The sequence below is a fragment of the Peromyscus eremicus genome, chromosome 12, assembly GCF_949786415.1.
Source record: "Peromyscus eremicus chromosome 12, PerEre_H2_v1, whole genome shotgun sequence".
NCBI classification, from domain to species: domain Eukaryota; kingdom Metazoa; phylum Chordata; class Mammalia; order Rodentia; family Cricetidae; genus Peromyscus; species Peromyscus eremicus.
This window is the reverse complement of record NC_081428.1, coordinates 43,150,175-43,169,429: the sequence shown is the minus strand read 5'-3', so window position 1 is coordinate 43,169,429 and position 19,255 is coordinate 43,150,175. Positions and strand designations below refer to the sequence as shown.

At 38.6% G+C, this 19,255-nt stretch overlaps 1 protein-coding gene across 1 annotated transcript in view; it reads left to right on the top strand.

Annotated features, from left to right (window-relative positions):
• The window catches only part of Cblb (Cbl proto-oncogene B), a 193,593-nt gene that overhangs the window by 117,396 nt on the left and 56,942 nt on the right, over positions 1 to 19,255 (top strand). The window contains exons 9-10 of the mRNA XM_059276843.1: positions 1,010 to 1,141; positions 12,672 to 12,875. Of these exons, the coding sequence (XP_059132826.1) occupies positions 1,010 to 1,141; positions 12,672 to 12,875 (336 nt within the window). The remainder of the gene's footprint in view (positions 1 to 1,009; positions 1,142 to 12,671; positions 12,876 to 19,255) is intronic.

Genomic DNA, 19,255 nt, shown 5'->3' with positions numbered 1-19,255 from the left:
TAAGTATCATGTACCCGACAAATATCAAAATGGATGAGATTTGTATGAATCTATGCATGCACTTATGTATGTGTGTGTATCTATACACAAATTGAACATTACGGTGTTTTAGTAGTCACAGAATAAACATGGCCATTTATTTATTCTACTCATGCATTGGGATTTCATAGGCATTTACTTCACTAAAACATGACTTAATTTTCACAGACTTTCATTTTCTTTTCTTTGCAGCTCTCATAAACCACTCTTGAATATGCAATTCTATTTTACATTTACGAGGCTGTCTTTTCTTTATCAAACAGAATTTGTCAGTATTTGTTCACTGAGGCAGAGTTCCAAACATTCTAAATTTGACTCAGCCAGTTTTGAGTTGGGAAGATAATTACTTTCCATTTACTTTGGATTTGGGGATTTACTCTTGAATTTGAGGCAAAGAACTGAAACGCACTGTGACTCAACTTGTTTCTCTTCCCTTCATGCTATGCTTGGTCTCGTGGGCTCTAGCAAGTGTGGCAGCCTGCACAGTGACAAAGACTGCTGATCTTTAATCCCAAGATGTCTAAGAAATAAAATGTAATGTCCAGACAGCACTTTTCCAATGAGACAGTGCGGTGAAATGAGTGTGTGACATTTACAAAAAGAAAAAAGAAAACAAAAAAGACCAAGTCATTTATATTGCCATTCTAAAACTGTAGATATTGTCTTTGGAGTCCCTGTGGCTGTTGAAGCAAGTCTGTTCTTAAAGTAATGGAATAAAACATTAAATAACCCAGAGTATTTAAAAAAGGAAACATTCATAAAATTGATGCCAAGATCTCAGATGTCTTAAAAATTGATTTTATAGACCAAATTGTGACTATCAACTTAAAACGTGTCCTTAAATGGTAACATAATTCTGACAAGTTCAAGTGTGGGAAACTTACTGTAAGTCATTATACTTGAGGAAATTCGATATTAACCCTTTATGCTAGAAAGCCATTAACATCGGCCCCCTTCCCCTGTATTCCAGGAACAGTATGAGCTGTATTGTGAAATGGGCTCCACCTTTCAGCTCTGTAAAATCTGTGCAGAGAACGACAAAGACGTCAAGATTGAGCCTTGTGGACATCTGATGTGCACCTCGTGCCTTACTGCGTGGCAGGTACAGCCAAGATTTCTGCGGCAGCAGGGGCGCTTTTCTGTACCCCACTTGCAATTCCCTCTCTGGGTTCTACATCTTTTGATTCAGGAAGTAATACTTAGAACTGTTCTAAAATAGTAATGTAATATATATACATGTGTGCATATATGTATATGTATATGTATATAGTATAGGAGTTGATATTTTGCTGTTTTGTACTTTTTTCACATGTGTAACTTAAGTTGCTGTTGGTTGTAAGTGGTTTTGCTTCTGTCACCCCATTAGTTTTATGATGACACAAATATTAATTTGGCCTGCCTCAGATTGTGCTCATGCAAAGATTTTGGAGCACAGTGAACTACACTAGATAAATCTTATGATGCCGCTGTCAATCAAATTTCTTTTCTCTTGAGATACAATTTGTGTCTCACATGTGTCCATGATAGTTGCTGTGTAAGACCAAAACTGGGAAGTCAGAGAAACATGTGTCAGAAGCAGTTTCTACCCAAACAGGCAAATTTCCAATTCTGAGAAACTTTCAAAGACTAGCTTCCTTCTTGTTCATGGTTAGGCAGTCACTAAATACAAAATGATTTAATGTTTTAGAATAAGGCCACCAAAAAAGCTTTTTCCCTGATGACTCTTTTGTAGATCTTTAACTGTTGCAAAAGTTGGGGATTTAAAATGGGTCTTTTAACAGAATTCCAGTTTTAACTATTTGAGAGACTATTTTGATCAAGCTATCTTGCAGTTTGCTATTTAATGAAGCACTATGAAAACCAGCAATAGGTTGATGTCATTTGAAAAGCAAAACATTTAATTTTTAAACCTTGGCCCTGTCACTCTTTGACCTGTTCTTTCCAACCTTGAACTTCTGATGTGAGGGAAGATGGCCCAGCGAGTTCATGAAAAGAGACAAGCTGTCTCAGAGGGTGATGTCCCCAGTTGAACTCATGGATTGGCACATGAATTGTCACAATCTCATAGTCTTTAAAAGGGACCTGCCCTCCCTGAAGAGACTTTAGATGTAGGAAAGAAAAAGAGGAAGAACGAGAATTGAAATACAGTTGATTCGGGTTTCCATGGCCCTCTGTGAGCTCACAGGCGTCATTGTCACCTCAGAAAATTTGTCCGCATCTCTATTCCTGTCTCCTTCAATGTGCTTTTGGTTTATATGTTGCCTTATGTTTTCTTGATATCCTTGCCCTCTTCTCTTGCAACCTGTTCATTTTGATGATGAATCTGCACAGCGCAGGCAGTTGCTGGAGGAAGGGAGGGACTTGATGTGGCATGAGCAAGAATCACTCCCAGCAGATGGGCACTCGATTGCTGGTTATGCTAGCAGCAGTGATTCTGTACACTTAGCAAGGCCTTCTCCAAAGTGCCTTGTGATCAGTTTCCATATGCCGGTGGAACTCAGCTCCATCCAGCTGCACCTTGGCGCATTTCTGATGAGCTGGTACAAAGTGCTGTTGACTTTTCACCTCCCCACTGACTGCCTGTGAAGGAGTATTTAGAGCTGCTTCACCCGACACCCATTCAGGATTGCAGGACAAGTATTGAACCAAGAAGGAGCCAAGTTGTGTCCTTTCCCACACTAAACATACAGTCTAATAATAATGGTTCTCAAAATAATAATAATAATAATAATAATAATAATAATAATAATAATGGTTCTTACGTGTTCTTGATAGAAAATAAAGGCTTTATTTATTTGTTTATTTATTTATTTATTTATTTTCAAATGGAATGCATAAATTAGGCTAGTGTACACTGGGCCCTCTCTGCCTCTTTCGGGGCTGTGTGTTCCAGCTGGTTCTCTCTGGGCTCCAGTCCTGAAACTTGTACTATAGCCATGTTATACATTATGACGTGTGTTTGACCTACTGCTGTGCTTGCTATGGGGGAGGTAGGTGGGTAGGTGGTTGAAAACTACTGTTTAATGCACTTTACAAATGCCAGTTACATTGTAGCCCAATTGTAGGTGGGTTTTTAAAACTATGCCTGAGTATAAAACGGGAAACAGTGTGTTTATTCTATATAGTTCTTACAGGACACCTGATAATTTTTTTTCCCACTTTCTGTAAAGCTTTGTTTCAGTCTGTTGTGTACAAGGGCATGAGATTATTTCTAGCTTCTTATATATTGTTAATGCTCTGCCCTTTCTCATCACCACGACTTTTCTGTATATTACCAAACATTCTCCAAAGGGTGTCCGCACTTCCTCTTTCCCGCTGCTAATCAGTTCCCAGATGCCTTGCATACGTTTTCATATTGATGTTAGTGACCTTCTATGTAGCTATGTCCAGTAATATAAATGATTAACCTTTGCTGTTCTCCTTTTAATGCTTACTTCTCAGTTTTACTTTCAGAAATTGAGGAAGTGCATACACGATCAAGCATTGCAAACAGGGTCAGGGGAATTAGCAGAAGTTATATGAGAAAGTACTAATAAATTAGTAACTTATTAAGTAAAGTTTTAAAAAGTAACCGTTTCAAAGGTATTCACAAAGTTGAAATAAGAGACCCATTAAATTATACTTACCGTCAGTGAGTACTGTTACCCTAAACTGATTGTTGGATTTTTGCATAGAGACTAAGGAAAAATGGGCAAAGTTTTTATTTCAGTATTAATTTTGATATCTTCTCATGAAAAAATGTTTTAATAAGTATTCTGGTTCAATTTGTATTACTCTTTATGAACTTTTTCCTGGTTAGGTTGTAAACATTTCCACATATACCCATTTGCCATCTAGACGATGGATCATTGATGTTAGAATCCTGCATGTTGGTGGTGATCCAATACGTGGTTTTCTGTTAGATACTGTGAAGGAAAGCAGGATAGCATGAGATTGTTCTAACTGGATGGTGCTATAGGTCATCTGCGAGAAACCTCCTGGAGTGCTTATTCAGGACAGTTCTTCCTGAGAAGACACTGATCTTTCAGAGACCTTTACTTGCTTCCCCCCTGAGAATGAGAGTTAAAGCTTGTAGCCACGGATCCATGTGTTCTGTGCAGTAGCCCTTGAACCTCATTATTGACCTCCGCTGCTGGCTGGACTGCCAGCACGGACGGCCACGATTCCTGGACGGCCACGATACCTGGCTTCTACATACCGTGTCCTCGCAAGAATTATTTGCAGTGATGTCTGACACACTTTTTCTTGTTCTTAAATAACTTGTCATTAGGACAAGGCCTGGAGTTCCTAAAGTGACATTCTGCAATCCCTGTGTCCCAGAGGGGTCTCACTAGTAAAACACACACACTCAACCTTTCTACTTCTGGGTTAGGGGCATTTCTACATTTACATACAGATGTGATGTAATGTGCTCCTGCTGAGCAGGACATCTGTGTGCAAAGCTTTCTAGTGAGTGTATGGACAACAATATTTTGTGATCCTTATTAAAAATGCCTCCCTTCTTAAGAACAAGTCTTATAAACTTAATTCAATTAAAACATAGTTGAAGAACATTGAGTATTCCAACAACCTCCTGTCTGGAACCTCAGTTTGAGGGTCATTGGATTTAGCTGAGTGTATGTGCATGAACAGAACACAGCTATAGAACACTTCTTTCGTTCTTTAATATATTGTCAAACCTTGGATCTAAAGGTACAGATTTAGGGAGGAATTTCTGGGAGTTGGGGCTTTTGCTGAAAGGCAGGTTGTAACAGATGTCTCTGTCTTTTTACTTTGCTTGTGTTCCAAAATGATAAAGCATAGAATCATTTTTTTCCTTTAAAGCTGTTGGTTCTATTTCATGGGATTGTCCACTTTTACTGTCAGAGAAAAAGTTAAGCTTTTAAGGTAAATCATGCACAGCAAAAATCTACTGCTGTGGTTACCCAATAACAATACCCTTTGATAGAAGCAAACCTGGACACTTCAACGTTCGTGCCCCATGACCTTGAGACTGTTCTTTTTTTTTTTTTTAGAACTATCTGTTGAGCAACTGGTATCTCTATCCCAATATCCAAGCTAAAAGAAAGTTCAGATACAGTTTCTACTTTAAAATTACTCCTGAAAGTTTTATAGATGGGATTGCTGCTAATATTTACCTGAAATGGCTGTCAGCTTTTTCTGCAGGTTAAATTGTGGGCATTAGAGAGTTTCCTCTTACTTTACAGTTCTTTGGTTGGGTGTGCCGATATGAAAATGATTTTAGGGAAATGCAGAGTCCAACAGGCAACATTGAACCTGGACACTCAGTATATAATAATGTGTTTAAGAAAGTGCATTGTTAGCAAGTCATTCTCCACCAAAATTGTCTTTTGTCCGATGCCCTATTTTGGTTTAATTGAAATTCATTAGAGACTTAAATTTGATGTAATTACCAATAAACCTAAGAAAGGCACAGTAGTGGTAGCTCTTTCGGCTGTCAGTGGCTGCTCGTTAATTGCTGTCATAATGGCCCATTAGTCATGCCCCCAAAGAGGTGTCAGACTTTTTTCTTTTCATTTTCTGAAACATCTGTGTTATGTAATAAATTGAATAACCATGGAAAAGTTTATACAGAATACCAAATAAGTTAAATAATCAGCTTTCCAATGCCTTTGAAGCAACACTACCCTGGGTGGGGCTTCTCTGTTCCACCCTTGGTCAGTAAAGCTTGCAGAGTCCCCTCTCACTTTCGCATGTCAGTAAGATGCTAAGAAAATATTTGTTCTCACAGTCCTAAGCGGCACATCCTCCTTTGTGCACAGTCTATAAAACACCCCTAATGCATAGGGTGTGAAGTAAGGAATTGCACCACTGTTTTTACAAAGAGTCTGTCAAATGGCTTCTGGGCTTTCAGATGGCACAGACAGCAAACTGAGTGTAACTCTCTCAAAGAAAATGACTATCTCTGTCAATTCTAGGCAGCTATATTTTGAATTGCTACCAAGAACTTTCATTTAATTAAAAAAAAAACTTCTTTAATTTTTTTTCCTGTGTTTTTCTTCAGTTTTGAAGGAGAGACTTCGCAGTGTTCAAAATGGTAATTTAGAAAAGTGTGAATACATGAAAATCTGTGAGTGTGGCTTTAATACCATATGATTAAAGAGAGCATTGTAGGGAGAGGTGAGAATTGAGCTCACTGCTTATATCTTAGTAAGAAACACATATTATTCTGACTTCTTTTACAAAAGTATTCGAATTTCTACCCTTTCAGAAACTTTTTAACAAAAAAGTAAAATAATATTTGCCTTTAAGAGTGATTAAAAATGGATGCCTCAAACTTTAGCTTCTGTTGCATCTTTTTTGAGTTAGTGTGGTAGAATAAAATTTGGCCAGAAATGTAGTGACTTTCTGAGCTAGAATAGTGGAGCGGGCATGGCTGGGCTTGTGTGGGCCTGAGAGGGGGCAGGAGAGGGACAGAGGAACCTCTGAGGAATCTGACCTCTTCCCCACCTTGCTGAGGCCTGGTCCCTCTTACTTGTGCCTGCTGAATACTCCAGTCTGGCCCTCTGGAGAGCTTCCTGGCCATGCTCCTAGATCCACCTCCCATTTTGTCACAGAGGTGCTGGGATTACAGATGTGTCTGCTGCAGATCTGTAGGCTTGAAGAAAATGCCTGTACTTGCTGAACCATCTCACCCACTCCAGAGAAAATAAAACAAATGCTAGATTCTGAGTCTCCTGACTAAACAGGTGGACTCTCACCACATCACCATGTATCTGAAGCCTAACAGAAATGGACACTTAGGGAACAGTAGTCATTGACTCTAACACTCTGACGTGAACCATTCTTATTTCAGAGTTATTTTTATTTCATGTGTATGAAATGTTTTGCCAGCATGCATGTTTTATATGCCACAGCTGTGCCTGGTGCCCGTGGAGGCCAGAAAAGGACGAGAGTTACAGGCAGGTGTGAACCACCATGTGAGTGTTACAGACTGAACCCTGGTTTTCTGCTAGAGCAACAAGTGCTCTTAACCTTAGAGCTGTCTCATGAGCCTTTCTGGCTTGGGTTGTTTGAAAGTTGGTAGCATTAAGTAAAATGTTTGCTGACTTAGGAGCAATGTGTATGATACTCTAGATCAGTGGTTCTCAACTTTCCTAATGCTGTGACCCTTGAATACAGTTTCTCTTGTTGTGGTGACCCCCAACCATAAAATTATTTTCATTGCTACTTTATAACTGTAATTTTGCTGATGTTATGAATCATAATTTAAATATCTGATATGCAGGCTATCTGCTATGTGAGTCCCCAAAGGGGTTACGACCCACAGGTTGAGAACCACTGCTCTAGATTTAAGGCACAGATTTTAGGATGAAATGCTCTTGCTGTCATGCCACAGATTGTAGAGATGAGCTGTCCATCATCCTGTGAAGAAACTGAGTGTTTGAACAGCATATCCATTGACTCTCATACTTCTTTTATTTCAAAACTTACAGTTTAAGCATATCAGTTTAACAAAAATGTGTCCGTTAATAAGTGACCAGAGGCTCATGTGAACCTTTACCTAGGCTATGACCTGACATTGATAAATTATCGTGTTATAGTGAAGTCTTGGGATGAAGTGATTAGGCTCCTGAAACAGGTGTCCTTGCCTTGATTCCCTGCACAGTATTGCTTAACTAAGTGTGGCCTCTATCAGATTGTGAAAACCCTTAATTTTCTTACTGGGGAAGTAGAATGGAGACTGGGAGTATATAGGGGGACAAACAAGGTAATATCATATAAATGGGTTTATAACAGTCCTTCAGAAAGCATCCTTTAGCAGACATCCCTTATTTCTAGTTATGGTTAAGCAGTGTTATACCAATGATTCTGCATTGAGATTAAACCATATTCGTCTCTGGAAAAGATGGAATTCCTCCAGAACTAAGTTTTGTTTCAGATGCTGCTATGTTCCCTCAGTGATCACATTTGCTTAATTTTGAAGGTATTTTTATTTGCAAGTGGAATTTGTGCAGTACTTTGCTAAGCTTTGAACTAGTTAACCTCACTTAATAGTCATTATGACCAAATGATGCCCTTTAAATGGTGTGATATGTCATTATACCTTGCAAATAAAAGGCAGTGAGCTGTCTAGTGTATGGTGGTGGTAGAAGTCCAGTTATGATGCTCTAAGTCCAGTTATGAGTATTTTGTGATTTACTATACAATTCTCTAGATCTTTCATAGCAAAGCTGTGAGATTTTAAGGCACCAAAGTCTTCTCCCTCATTCATTACAAAATACCAAAGCAGAGCTCTCTTTCACATTGGAGCATTTAATCTTCATTTACTCTTTCACTTACTTTCAACAAAAAGTTATTATTAAATTTTTTGAAATATGAAAATGTTTAATAAAGTTGTAACCTACTCTTAAATCTATTATTCTGATCTAATTATTTCACATAACTGTCAATAATAAAAAATATCCATGGTAAATGCCAAAAGCATAAAATATAGAAAGATGATATAAATTACAAGTAACTAATAAGGATAAAACACACATTCACTTAGAAACATGGGAAAAATATGAAATGTGTTCCAAAGTGGGATCCCTATGAGTATACTTGTGTCCTGGAGCCTTCCATATATATTGTATATGTGAGAAGATAGAAAGTGCTTGGCTATGGCCTGGTAGCTGTCTCAGTTGGAAAGTGTTTCTGCACAAGCATGAGAACCTGAGTTTGGCCTCCTAGATTCCTATAGCCTGGCACATGTCTGTAGGGGAAGGTTTAGATACGGGAAGATCCCTAGGACTTGCAGATTAGGAACTTTACCAAAATGGTGAGCTCCTGGCTTACTGAGGAACTCTATGTCTAAAACGGAGGTGGAAAGCAAATAAAGGGAGACAGTCAGCATGGATCTCTGACATGCATAGACCCAGCCCTGGGAACATGCACATGGATACATCACATATGCCATGTTCTAGAGAACGTGATTGACTGTTAGTCAAAGTGTTTCTCTAATCATTCTAAAAGCAAGTAAATTACAAGTATAATACTTATATTAAGATGTCTAAAGGAAAAATGTTTGGGACGTAGTGTGTTTCTGAGCAACAATATAAGTAAAACACACAGTGATTCAGGTGGGAGTTGGTACTTGTATTGTTCACTTGAGATCTTATGTAGAGTGTTTATAGTAAAGCAGATGTGTTTTCTACATTAATTTTTCTGTATTTTCTATTATTGGAAATTCATTGTGATGTTACTTAAAGTTATACTTATGTATAATATTGACTCATAGAGTTAATGGATGGTATGTAAATCAGAGTTACTGTATCTTGAGTATATTACAGGTAATATTCACTTAGCTGTAGTAGTCACTGGTAACTTCTCTGACCTTTAATTTTGAAGTATTTCTTCATTGGGGAAGTGAAAGCTACTGAGTCAATTAGAATAAAAGGAATCTTAAATACTTCCTCTTAACATTCACAAGTTGTAAACATGTTAAGGACTAGAGCAGAATTATTTATTGTTCTTTCTTCTCCAATAACATATGTTCTTTGATCTTGACTTCAGTATATGTTGACAGGAACATTATTTTAATTATGGATGCACAATTCTGATGAGTTATTTGTCTGTTCTAGACATTCTTCATCTGTAGTCAATCAACCATGTGACAGAAACCAGGGCAGAGTAAGCAAAGTGGCACTTGAGAATTGATGGTTCTGTTTCATTTGCATATGACAGTAGTTAAAGGAAAAGAGTGAAGGGTGAAGTTATACAAGAGTAAGTTCTGCAGGCAGTGGGAACTGTGTGCCCATCACAGGGGGTGTAGCTGTTTACACTCAACATCCACGAAATGTGCATATGTTCCAGTCTAAGAAAAGCGGTTACTTGTGGGTAGTTCTTCTCCACTTGCATTGTGGGTAAATTCGTCCTACCATCAACAGGTCAAACTGATCAGAAAATGTCTTTTGAGATATCTACTTTCATGTTTGTAACACACATTAATAATTTTCATAAAATTAAACTGCCAGGTAAGAAGGTTAGAGGAAGCACTTAAGTCTTTGTTTAGAAGAACCATGTCCAGTCTTTCTTCCTCTTGTGTTACCAGGATGTTGTTACCTATTACTTCCTCCTCTTTCCAAAGTAAAGCCAGTCAATCTTAGGAGGAAAGAGGTGTAAATGCAAACCATCCTTAGCCAGAGCTGCATGGAAATGGTCCTGGGAGTGAGAACACAACAAAAAGTATTACAGCTTCCAGACACTGTATTAACACATCATGCGGCTTTATGATTCAATTTGAATGAATTATATTAGTTACAGCAGTTGTACATAGATTTTTAAATGATGCATTTAGGTATCCATACTAAGACATATGTGGATCAAGTTATATAATGTGTAGAATGTGCTTCAAAATAGTTGACAAATGGAAGATGTGAAGGCACAGAGGAAACATATTAGGCATAAATTAATTGTTGGTCAAGCTGGGCTGTGCATACATGTATTCATTACACTCTACATTGTAATTTTAATTTGCTATAATAATGTTTAAATTGTGTAATGAATGAAATGTCCACATAGGGCTCAGAATCTGCTTTTCATTCATTCGTTATGCATTCTTGTTACAGAGAATGTGAGTGCCTTTTCCACTTCACATGAAGAACTAACTAGCTTTCTTAAATGACAATATAATGTAGATCTATACAGACGAACCAGTACAGACACACAGTACAGATTTGAACCTTCGCAGTAAAACTTCATCCAGATAACTTGGATTGACTGTTCCCTTAACTTAAAGTTCTTTTCATCAAATCGTACTAGGAAAGTTTATATTTCTTTAAAGTTTCTCAGTGTTAAAAATATCAAAGTAAGGAGATTATCCAAAATGGAAGAATTCAGTCTTGTTTTTATCATGTGTGAAATTATGGGTCATAGAACATTTAAGTTCATCAGTTCTGAACATGCTGGTATATGCATTCTCTCTCGCTCTTTCCCTCCCTGCTTGCATCCTTCACTCCCTCACTCCCTCTCTCTATTTGATGTGAGTGGGTGTTTACTCATTCACATATCTAATTATTTACTATTCCAAGTTTTTAAAAATTGTGTAAAAGCATATGAATAAGGGGATGTTGCAGCTTCTTTTCATTAAGCCACCCAGTTTGCATTTTTTTCTTTTTGATAATATACTTTGCAAAGAAGGTATTTAGTTTGTTAATCCAAGAGAAATTAAAGGAAACTATAGGCCAGTAGTATCTGCTTCAGAGTAGACATCTGCAATCTGTCCAGTAAGAGGAGAGGAAAAGAATTTTTTTGCAATGCTTCTGAAGCCACATTGTTGAAGTCAGGTGATTCAACTTCCCATAGGCCAAGCTGATAAAATACAATAGGCCTGAGTTAAGTACAGGATGATTTCTGTGTTATCTGCCTACAAAAATGATACTAATTTGTCCTGTTTGTCCCTTAAACTGGTTTTTTTTTCTTTTGATTTTTGACATTTTAAAATGTAGTACTAAATTAAGTGTATAATACAAAAATGCCATGGTGGTGAATGTCTTTTACCTCCTGTTTCTAGAAGGCAGATGAGAGACCATATCATTCTGTCTGCTCCCAACTGTGAATATTTTATGCTGTTAGAGCTTAGTTAGGGACATGAATGTAGAAGGCTGAACAAAACCTCTAGTGATCACCAATAAAGACATTTCTAGCCCAAAAGTATTTGAACAAATCTTTTGTAGCCTATAATTTGAAAACTGGATTGGGAGGTGCTTCATATCTTATAGTGTTATATTCCATATGAACACGATCAGCTTCCCACTGATGAGTCAGAACTCTGAGATAAATCAGCTTAAGGAATGAGAACTTCCTTTGGCTCATGGCTTCCAAGTTTTTAGGCCCCTGGTTGGTTGACTTTGTTGCTTTGGACTGGTGATCAAGCATGTGATGGAGTAAGGTTCTTCACCTCATAGCATCTAGAAAGCAGAGGGAAGGATTGGAAGGGGAAAGTATCCTAATAACCCCTTCATGGACACACTTGAGTATGCCTCACCACCCTTGCATGAGGCCTCACGTCACAAAGGTGACACCGTAGACTAGCAACTGAGCCTTCAATGCATGATCCTTTTAGGGGATGTGTAAGATATAGACCATAAGACTTTCAGCATAGATGGTTACTTCTCAGTAATATTTTCCCTACTCATTCCTTATTAATCAAGATTTAGCAAACCCCAGTCAGTTTAAGCAGAAATATTTACCCACAGTTAATATGCACAAGAACTTTTCCAAAGTAGACTTCAAATAGGTCGCTTTCATTACTATTTATTATTGCTTTAATCATTTTTAATTTTGCCAACATGTTCTTTTTATAGAATATTTAATTGGCATTGTTTTGAAGAGGGATGTAATTCATTTTTCAGTATCTGAGGACTATAAAGCCTTGTACATTAGAATTAAAGATGCATACTTGTGAAAATTAAGTTAAGCTCCTTTGAAAGGAATTTTGCTCTTTGGTAAATTTAATGCCGAGCCTCATCATATATTTTATTGTCTTACAGTCTTTTTTTACTCAACTGCTTCTTCAAGACATCTTGTCTCCACCCACGACCCACAAACTTGTGAAACATTTTATAGATGTGCAATCTTGAGAGTCCCCTGGATTGTTTTGAATCAATGAGCTTGTTTTCTTTGTTTAGGAGTCCGATGGCCAAGGCTGCCCCTTCTGTCGCTGTGAGATAAAAGGAACTGAGCCCATCATCGTGGATCCCTTTGATCCCAGAGATGAAGGGTCCAGGTGCTGCAGCATCATCGACCCTTTCAGCATCCCCATGCTTGACTTGGATGATGATGATGATCGAGAGGAGTCCTTAATGATGAACAGGCTGGCAAGTGTTCGAAAGGTAAACCAGAATTCAAGAATGTAGCTTGCATGCTGTGAGAGGACTAAGAAATCAGTCTCAAGTAGTCTATGTGTGTTCATGTGTTTGGCTAAGAAAGCATTCTTGATTCAAAACTAAGGTTAAAATACAAGCAGTTTCCCATTTAAAAAAAAAGTATAGTCCTCATTCCTCATCAAGGAAATTTCTCTTTGCAACAGATAGAGACCACTGTGGAAAACCACAACCAAGCAAATACAGAGTTGTGCAGCCCAGTCCTATTGAGTACATCCACAAAATACTCCTGCATTTAAGGCTTAGGGAACAGTGTGGAAAGGGGACAGAAAGATTGTAAGAGCTAGTGTGTAGCTGGAACTTTTCCTGTGTCCAGTCTGGCCTGTAGCAGCTTATAAAATAATCACTCAGAGGCTTAATATTAATTACAAACTGTTTTGTCTATCGCTCAGGCTTTCAGCTAGCTCTAACATCTTAAATTAACCCATTTCTATTAAGCTATGTTTTGCCACGTGGCTACATGGCCTTACCTGTGTTCCATTACATCTTGCTCCTCAGCAGCACTCAGCATCTCCCGTGACTCTGCCTTTCTTCTCCTGTCTCTCTGTTTGGATTTCCTGCTTAGCTCTCTTCTGCCTTGCCATAGGCCATAGCAGCTTCTTTATTAACCAGTGGTAGCAACACATATTCACAGCGTAAAGAAAGACCATCCCAAAGCACCAGAGGACTATGGATTTTCTGTGTCTCTTAATCTCAGAAGGTACATCGATAAGTCTCACTAACATGACTGCCTGAATATGTGCTGAACAAGGACAACAATAAACATGCCCAAAATGGACAAGGGAAAGACCGTGAGGCCTCATCCCTACAGGAGTAACTGCAGGCACTAAGAAATGCTGGCAGTGGGAGAAATAATCCTTCCCAGGAAGAGCACTCCACTTGGTTATCCAGTACCAAATGGTCAGCCCTGAAAGCATGCATACAAGTAACATTATGCAGATGGAGTATGTTATATTTAGAAATATATGTATATATACATATACATGTATGCATCTCACAACAATTAGTGAGAAAAGAGGCCATTAATTTGAAAGAGAGCAGGAAGGGGGTATTATGGACAGGTTTGGAGGGAAGGAAGGGGGGGATTGTGTGATTATATTAGCTCAAAAATAAAATAATTTTAAAAACTGTAAGCAATATTGACCAAGTCATAAAACAGTAGCTCAAGCAGAATCATCTATTATGGTAGCCACCTGGTTTTAAAACTCATGAGAGGCAGATGAGAACATTTGTATGGAATTAAATATCCAAGAATAAGATGAATAGATGTGAAGAAAAATTGAAGAAAGGAAGTTATTTTATTTGGAAATGGTAAGATGCACATGATTAACATTTCTGTTGAGTCTAGAAGTGTTGAGTAGATTTATTTTCTTAACAGAAACGACATCTTGGTGTTCAATTTATAAGATGTCACATATAGTCATCTCTGTGAGTGTACTCTAATTTGAGGTTTGCTTGTTAATTTAGAAAACTGGCCTTAGGAACTGAGAGTGGATGCTACTGCCCACTGGTGTTTACTTCACAAAAGAATCAGCGTGCTGCTTGAATAATTTAGAAATCAGGACTGGGAGATATATCCCTAGATATCAGAGTGCTTGTTGTTGTGTAGAAATGCACATGAAATTCAGATTAGATTGAGAAGTTTTACGCTGTGGAAGTCACAGTGGGATTAATTGCTGTGGGAGCATCTGTAGAGGAGTGAACTGTCTGCCTCCTGGCTCATGCAGACATGACTAATCAACCACAGTGCTCATCCCTCTGGAGTTCAGGTTGGCCTCCGAGCTTTCCAAGGTAGCCCTGAAGAGAACCATTTGCCACTGAGGTGGGTGGCGATCGTGATGGCCACTTCATATTGTTTACACTGTGCACCTATTGCTATAGTAGAAAAATAATTGGTGCAGACCACAGGAGAGGCCATTTTTACAGCTACTTCAAGGCTGTATCAAACTTCACTGAAAGAAAATTATTGCATTTTCTCTGTCCCAGAGTTACATGCTGACTTCAGACATTCCCTTATCATTTTTAGATGAAAGATTTTGTATGTGAAGTTATATTGATATGCCCAATTTTACCACTCTCAGATTCAGCCTTGGGCTGGGATGATGATGTTGGTTGTTCACACTGTTAGATTTACATAAGTTTCATAAGCTAACTCAGAAACTACTGTATGTTTCATCTTTCAGTGATAACAGCTGTTGAGAATTTTATTTAATTACATGACCTCTTTTAATTTTTTTAATTACATGATCCAAGAGAAAGTTGTTATCCCTCAGTAACTCTAAATGATGAATAAGAAAGAAAGAAGTCTTAGAGACAAGTATGACTTGAGTCCCCAGCCAACTAAAATACTGCCTTTAAGAAGGGGTGACACAGCCGGGCGGTGGTGGCGCACACCTTTAATCCCAGCACTCGGGAGGCAGAGGCAGGCGGATCTCTGTGAGTTCGAGGCCAGCCTGGGCTACCAAGTGAGTTCCAGGAAAGGCACAAAGCTACACAGAGAAACCCTGTCTCAAAAAAAAACCAAAAAAAAAAAAAAGAAAGAAAAAAGAAAAAAGAAGAAGGGGTAACACACCAGTTCTTTTACAGGCTAGAACTGGGACTTCCTTAAGCTGATTACTTCCACTCCTGATGTTGGCTTCCTCTTGTAAAGCAGAACAGCAACAGCAGTTCCTCCCATTAACTGTTGCAATGACCAAATGAGATCTTGGATTTCAGACAGTAACATAGTGTCAAGTCACAGAAACCACAAATGCTTGGTATACTGTCCCTGTTAATTGTATTTAGAACTGCTAGCCTGTGGCACAGGCCTTTAATCCCAGCACTCAGGAGGCAGAGCTAGGTGGGTCTCTGTTAAGTTCGAGGCCAGCCTGGTCTACTGAGCGAGATCCAGGACAGGCACCAAGACTACATAGAGAAAACCTGTCTCGGGGGGAAAAAAAAAAGAATGCTCTCTGCTGAATGCCTTGTGACACATTTCACAATCTGAATTAGTAGAAATCATTGCATCCTGTGCATGAAAAAAGGGCTACACTGGCACACCAGAGATGATGCTTGCCCTCATCCAGAGGACGTCTGAATATCTGAATGCAAGCTCACTGTTGTGCCAGTCTGGCCATATCTCAGGTCCTATGAGAGACTCATTCAAAAACGAGAAGAAAGATGCAAAGTGACAGTGGGAATAATGTATTATATGCTTGTAACATTGTCTTCATTGGTTGATGGCAGTTTTTCCCTTGAAGTGACAATTTTGCATATCGAGTGAACTATATTGAGGTGATAATGGAGCACTTATATAATCATGTTCATTTCTACCTCTTGATCTGCAAGACCTAAAGTATTTCTTACCTGGCCCTTTAAGAAAGCATGTTGCCCCAGGTATAGGGTGCAGGGTGCATTTAAAGAATGTTTATTAAATGCCTGGGTAACCTGGAAAAGCAGGAAAGTATTTGAGAAACATGCAACAGCTCGCGAAGTTCATATGACCTCTGTGGTAAAGCTTTCTAGCTTGGAGAAAGGCATTTCAGTTTTCCTGGCTGAATGGGTTTTCTTTCAATGTTCCATATGGGGATTGGAGAGGTGGCTCCCAGAATAATTCTCTTTCGAACTTTGTATACCTTACCGCTTAGAGAAGGGAAAAATATTTGCCTCTATCAGTTTGTGAAGAGCAGCAGTCCTGGCCTGCTTCACCTGAATGAACATGAAGCTGAGGCCTCTTCTCACAGCGGCTCCCGTGTCACAAACTGAGAACGAAATGTGCAGGGGAGGAACGGGCCTGCTGTTTTCCACCCTCTCTTCCTTTCTGGACTTGCTGCCTCTGCCACTTTGGGAGGTGTCTGTCGGGAAAATGAGAGGTTTTCAGAGTAATCCTCTCTCTTCTGTTGTTAGCCCCACCAAGAGAAGGATGCTCTCCGGCATTCCTGGCTTCTGTCCCATGATAAGTCTCTGGCCTTCAGTGTTCCACACTTCTATGGCAGTTAGATATTTTAGAAATGTAATTAAATTACAGGTATTTGGTTTTAATTTGATGTCATGATTTAATTAAATGTTTCTTATGTCTACTAATCTGCTGCTAGTAAGTTAAGCAGATCGTGACTTATGTGTTATTTCACCAACTTCTGCCACTTAACTTTCAATGCATCCTAAATTTTAGTACGAATATAAGCATAAATTCTGTATGAATAATTGGGAAAAATATTACTGTAAAATCACGTTCTTATTGCTCTGTTATACATTTTGATACAATCATTGTGCTAAGTTATTATAGAGGACTGTAAATTCCTAAGGCCAAATCACACTTACTGTTCCTGTCACCCAGACATACTCAGTAGCTATTTAAAGAAAACCAGTAAATGCATGTGCACCTGCTCTCTGAGGGCGGTTTCCTGATCCGATGTCTCTCTTTTATCTCCACTTTATTTAAAGAATAAATATATTGCATGAAAGGCCAGATTTCAATAAAGGTTTATGCAGTGATGAGTTAGAGAAAAGGTTATGAATGAAGACTGAGATCTTTGACACAAAGCCATTCTTCATGCATGTTCTCCCTCTGTTTTATAATCGTCATTGTCTCAGCGTCTATTCATTCATTTTTAAAGTGTCTCATTTTCCCAACTCAAGAGTGACTGTCAATCATTTGCCAGCAGAATGATTCAATTTTTTCATGTTCCATTTCAGTTGCTCATCTTTTTCTCCTTTCATGAACTGGTTGATGACCATATTGTACAATTGTTCTTGTCTGTCTTAAGCTTGTTGCCTTCATTAAATTGATAATCCTTCCATCACTGCATAGAGAACTGAGCCGATTGTATTTTCCAGTTATCACAGAGATTTCCAACAACTGATATTTATAAGTCATGGCATACAGATTGTTTCCTTGGCATTCGTTAATAAGTTAAGAATATTTAGTAATGACGATGTTTCTAATAGGCAGAGAGAACCCACAATTCTGTAAGACAGTGAGTTACTTGCCTTATTGGATGGAAGGCATTTTATGATTTAACTGGAAAGTGTTTTAGATTTTGCCCAAATCTGTGTCATTACCTGAATTTCTGAGCTGTCAGATTTCCTAGGTAATTGGGTCTGTGTGAGCCCCAAGTAGTCCACATTTGATGGAAGAGAACATCACAGCTTCCTCAGTCATCACAGGGAAGAGAAGACGTCTGTTGCTGCTCAAACATCTTCTTAATATTAGGAAAGATATCAGCAAATTCTTAATAGTTTATTAGCATTTATCTTGAATGGAATACATTACTCACCAAATATGTAAAGTAACTTAGGAAAAGAATTAAGAAATTAAATGTAAAATAAAGCAATTGATGGGCTCAGCTTCTGATTGAAGCTGAATTAATTCTTGTGGTATTAGCATTATACTTGCTAAAAAGCAAAAAACAGAAAACCCCAGCTTTTATTATACTAATATATGCTGCAGTACTTGCCTAGCATGCATTAGGTCCTAGGTTCAATCTTAATGCCATAACAAATAAAATAAAATATTAGTAAGTGGGTGACTATAGCAGGAGAAAAATAGCTACAAACAAAGGTTAAAGGAATGTCTTTAATCTTTAAAAACATTTTCCCACTGTTTTCCTCATCAATTAAAAATCAGTGTCCCTTAAAAACCATGGGTTATTTACTGACTGCCTTCCCTCCTGGTGATAAAGTGTGGAAAAGGTTGTATAATTTCCCTGATCCTCGGGAAAGGCTTTGTGTGTCCCATTCCCGGGTTTTCACAGTAGATTTGGAAGCTCATAGCCCGTAAGCGTTTAGGTAGACCAGAGTCCATGATGGAGCCATGATGACAGAACTGGCTACAGAAGGAACATCAGAGTGAAAACAGACCTCGAGGAGGCAAAAGAAGGCTTTATCTGAGGTAGTTTCACTTCCTGAGTCATTCAGATATATAGAGAGACATTTTTGGTTTCTGTAGTGATAGAAGTGGGGGCAGTAACTGCTGGCACTGAGTGGACTAGACAATGGTCCACCACCCATGAGATGGTCCCACCTTTCCAGCTATAATCATCAGGTAGAGTTATGGATGATAATAGGCCATCTTCAGATATGAGTTCCACGTTGGACATTTAATTGCCTGATTGTCTTAAAGCTCTCCATGCACAACAGTGTGGGGCGTTTACCCAACCACCCCCACAGTTCCCCAGAGTTTTCTTGAGTGCGAGCAGCAGGAAATATTAGATAGAAGGATTTATTGCGGAGAATATCGCGGAGATAAACAGATAGAAAATAAAGGACAGCCTCGAGAGGGCCTGGAACCTATTCCAACAGGCCCCGACTGTCTCTGCCCCAGGGTTTTTATAGAGACGCCATGGGGTGGA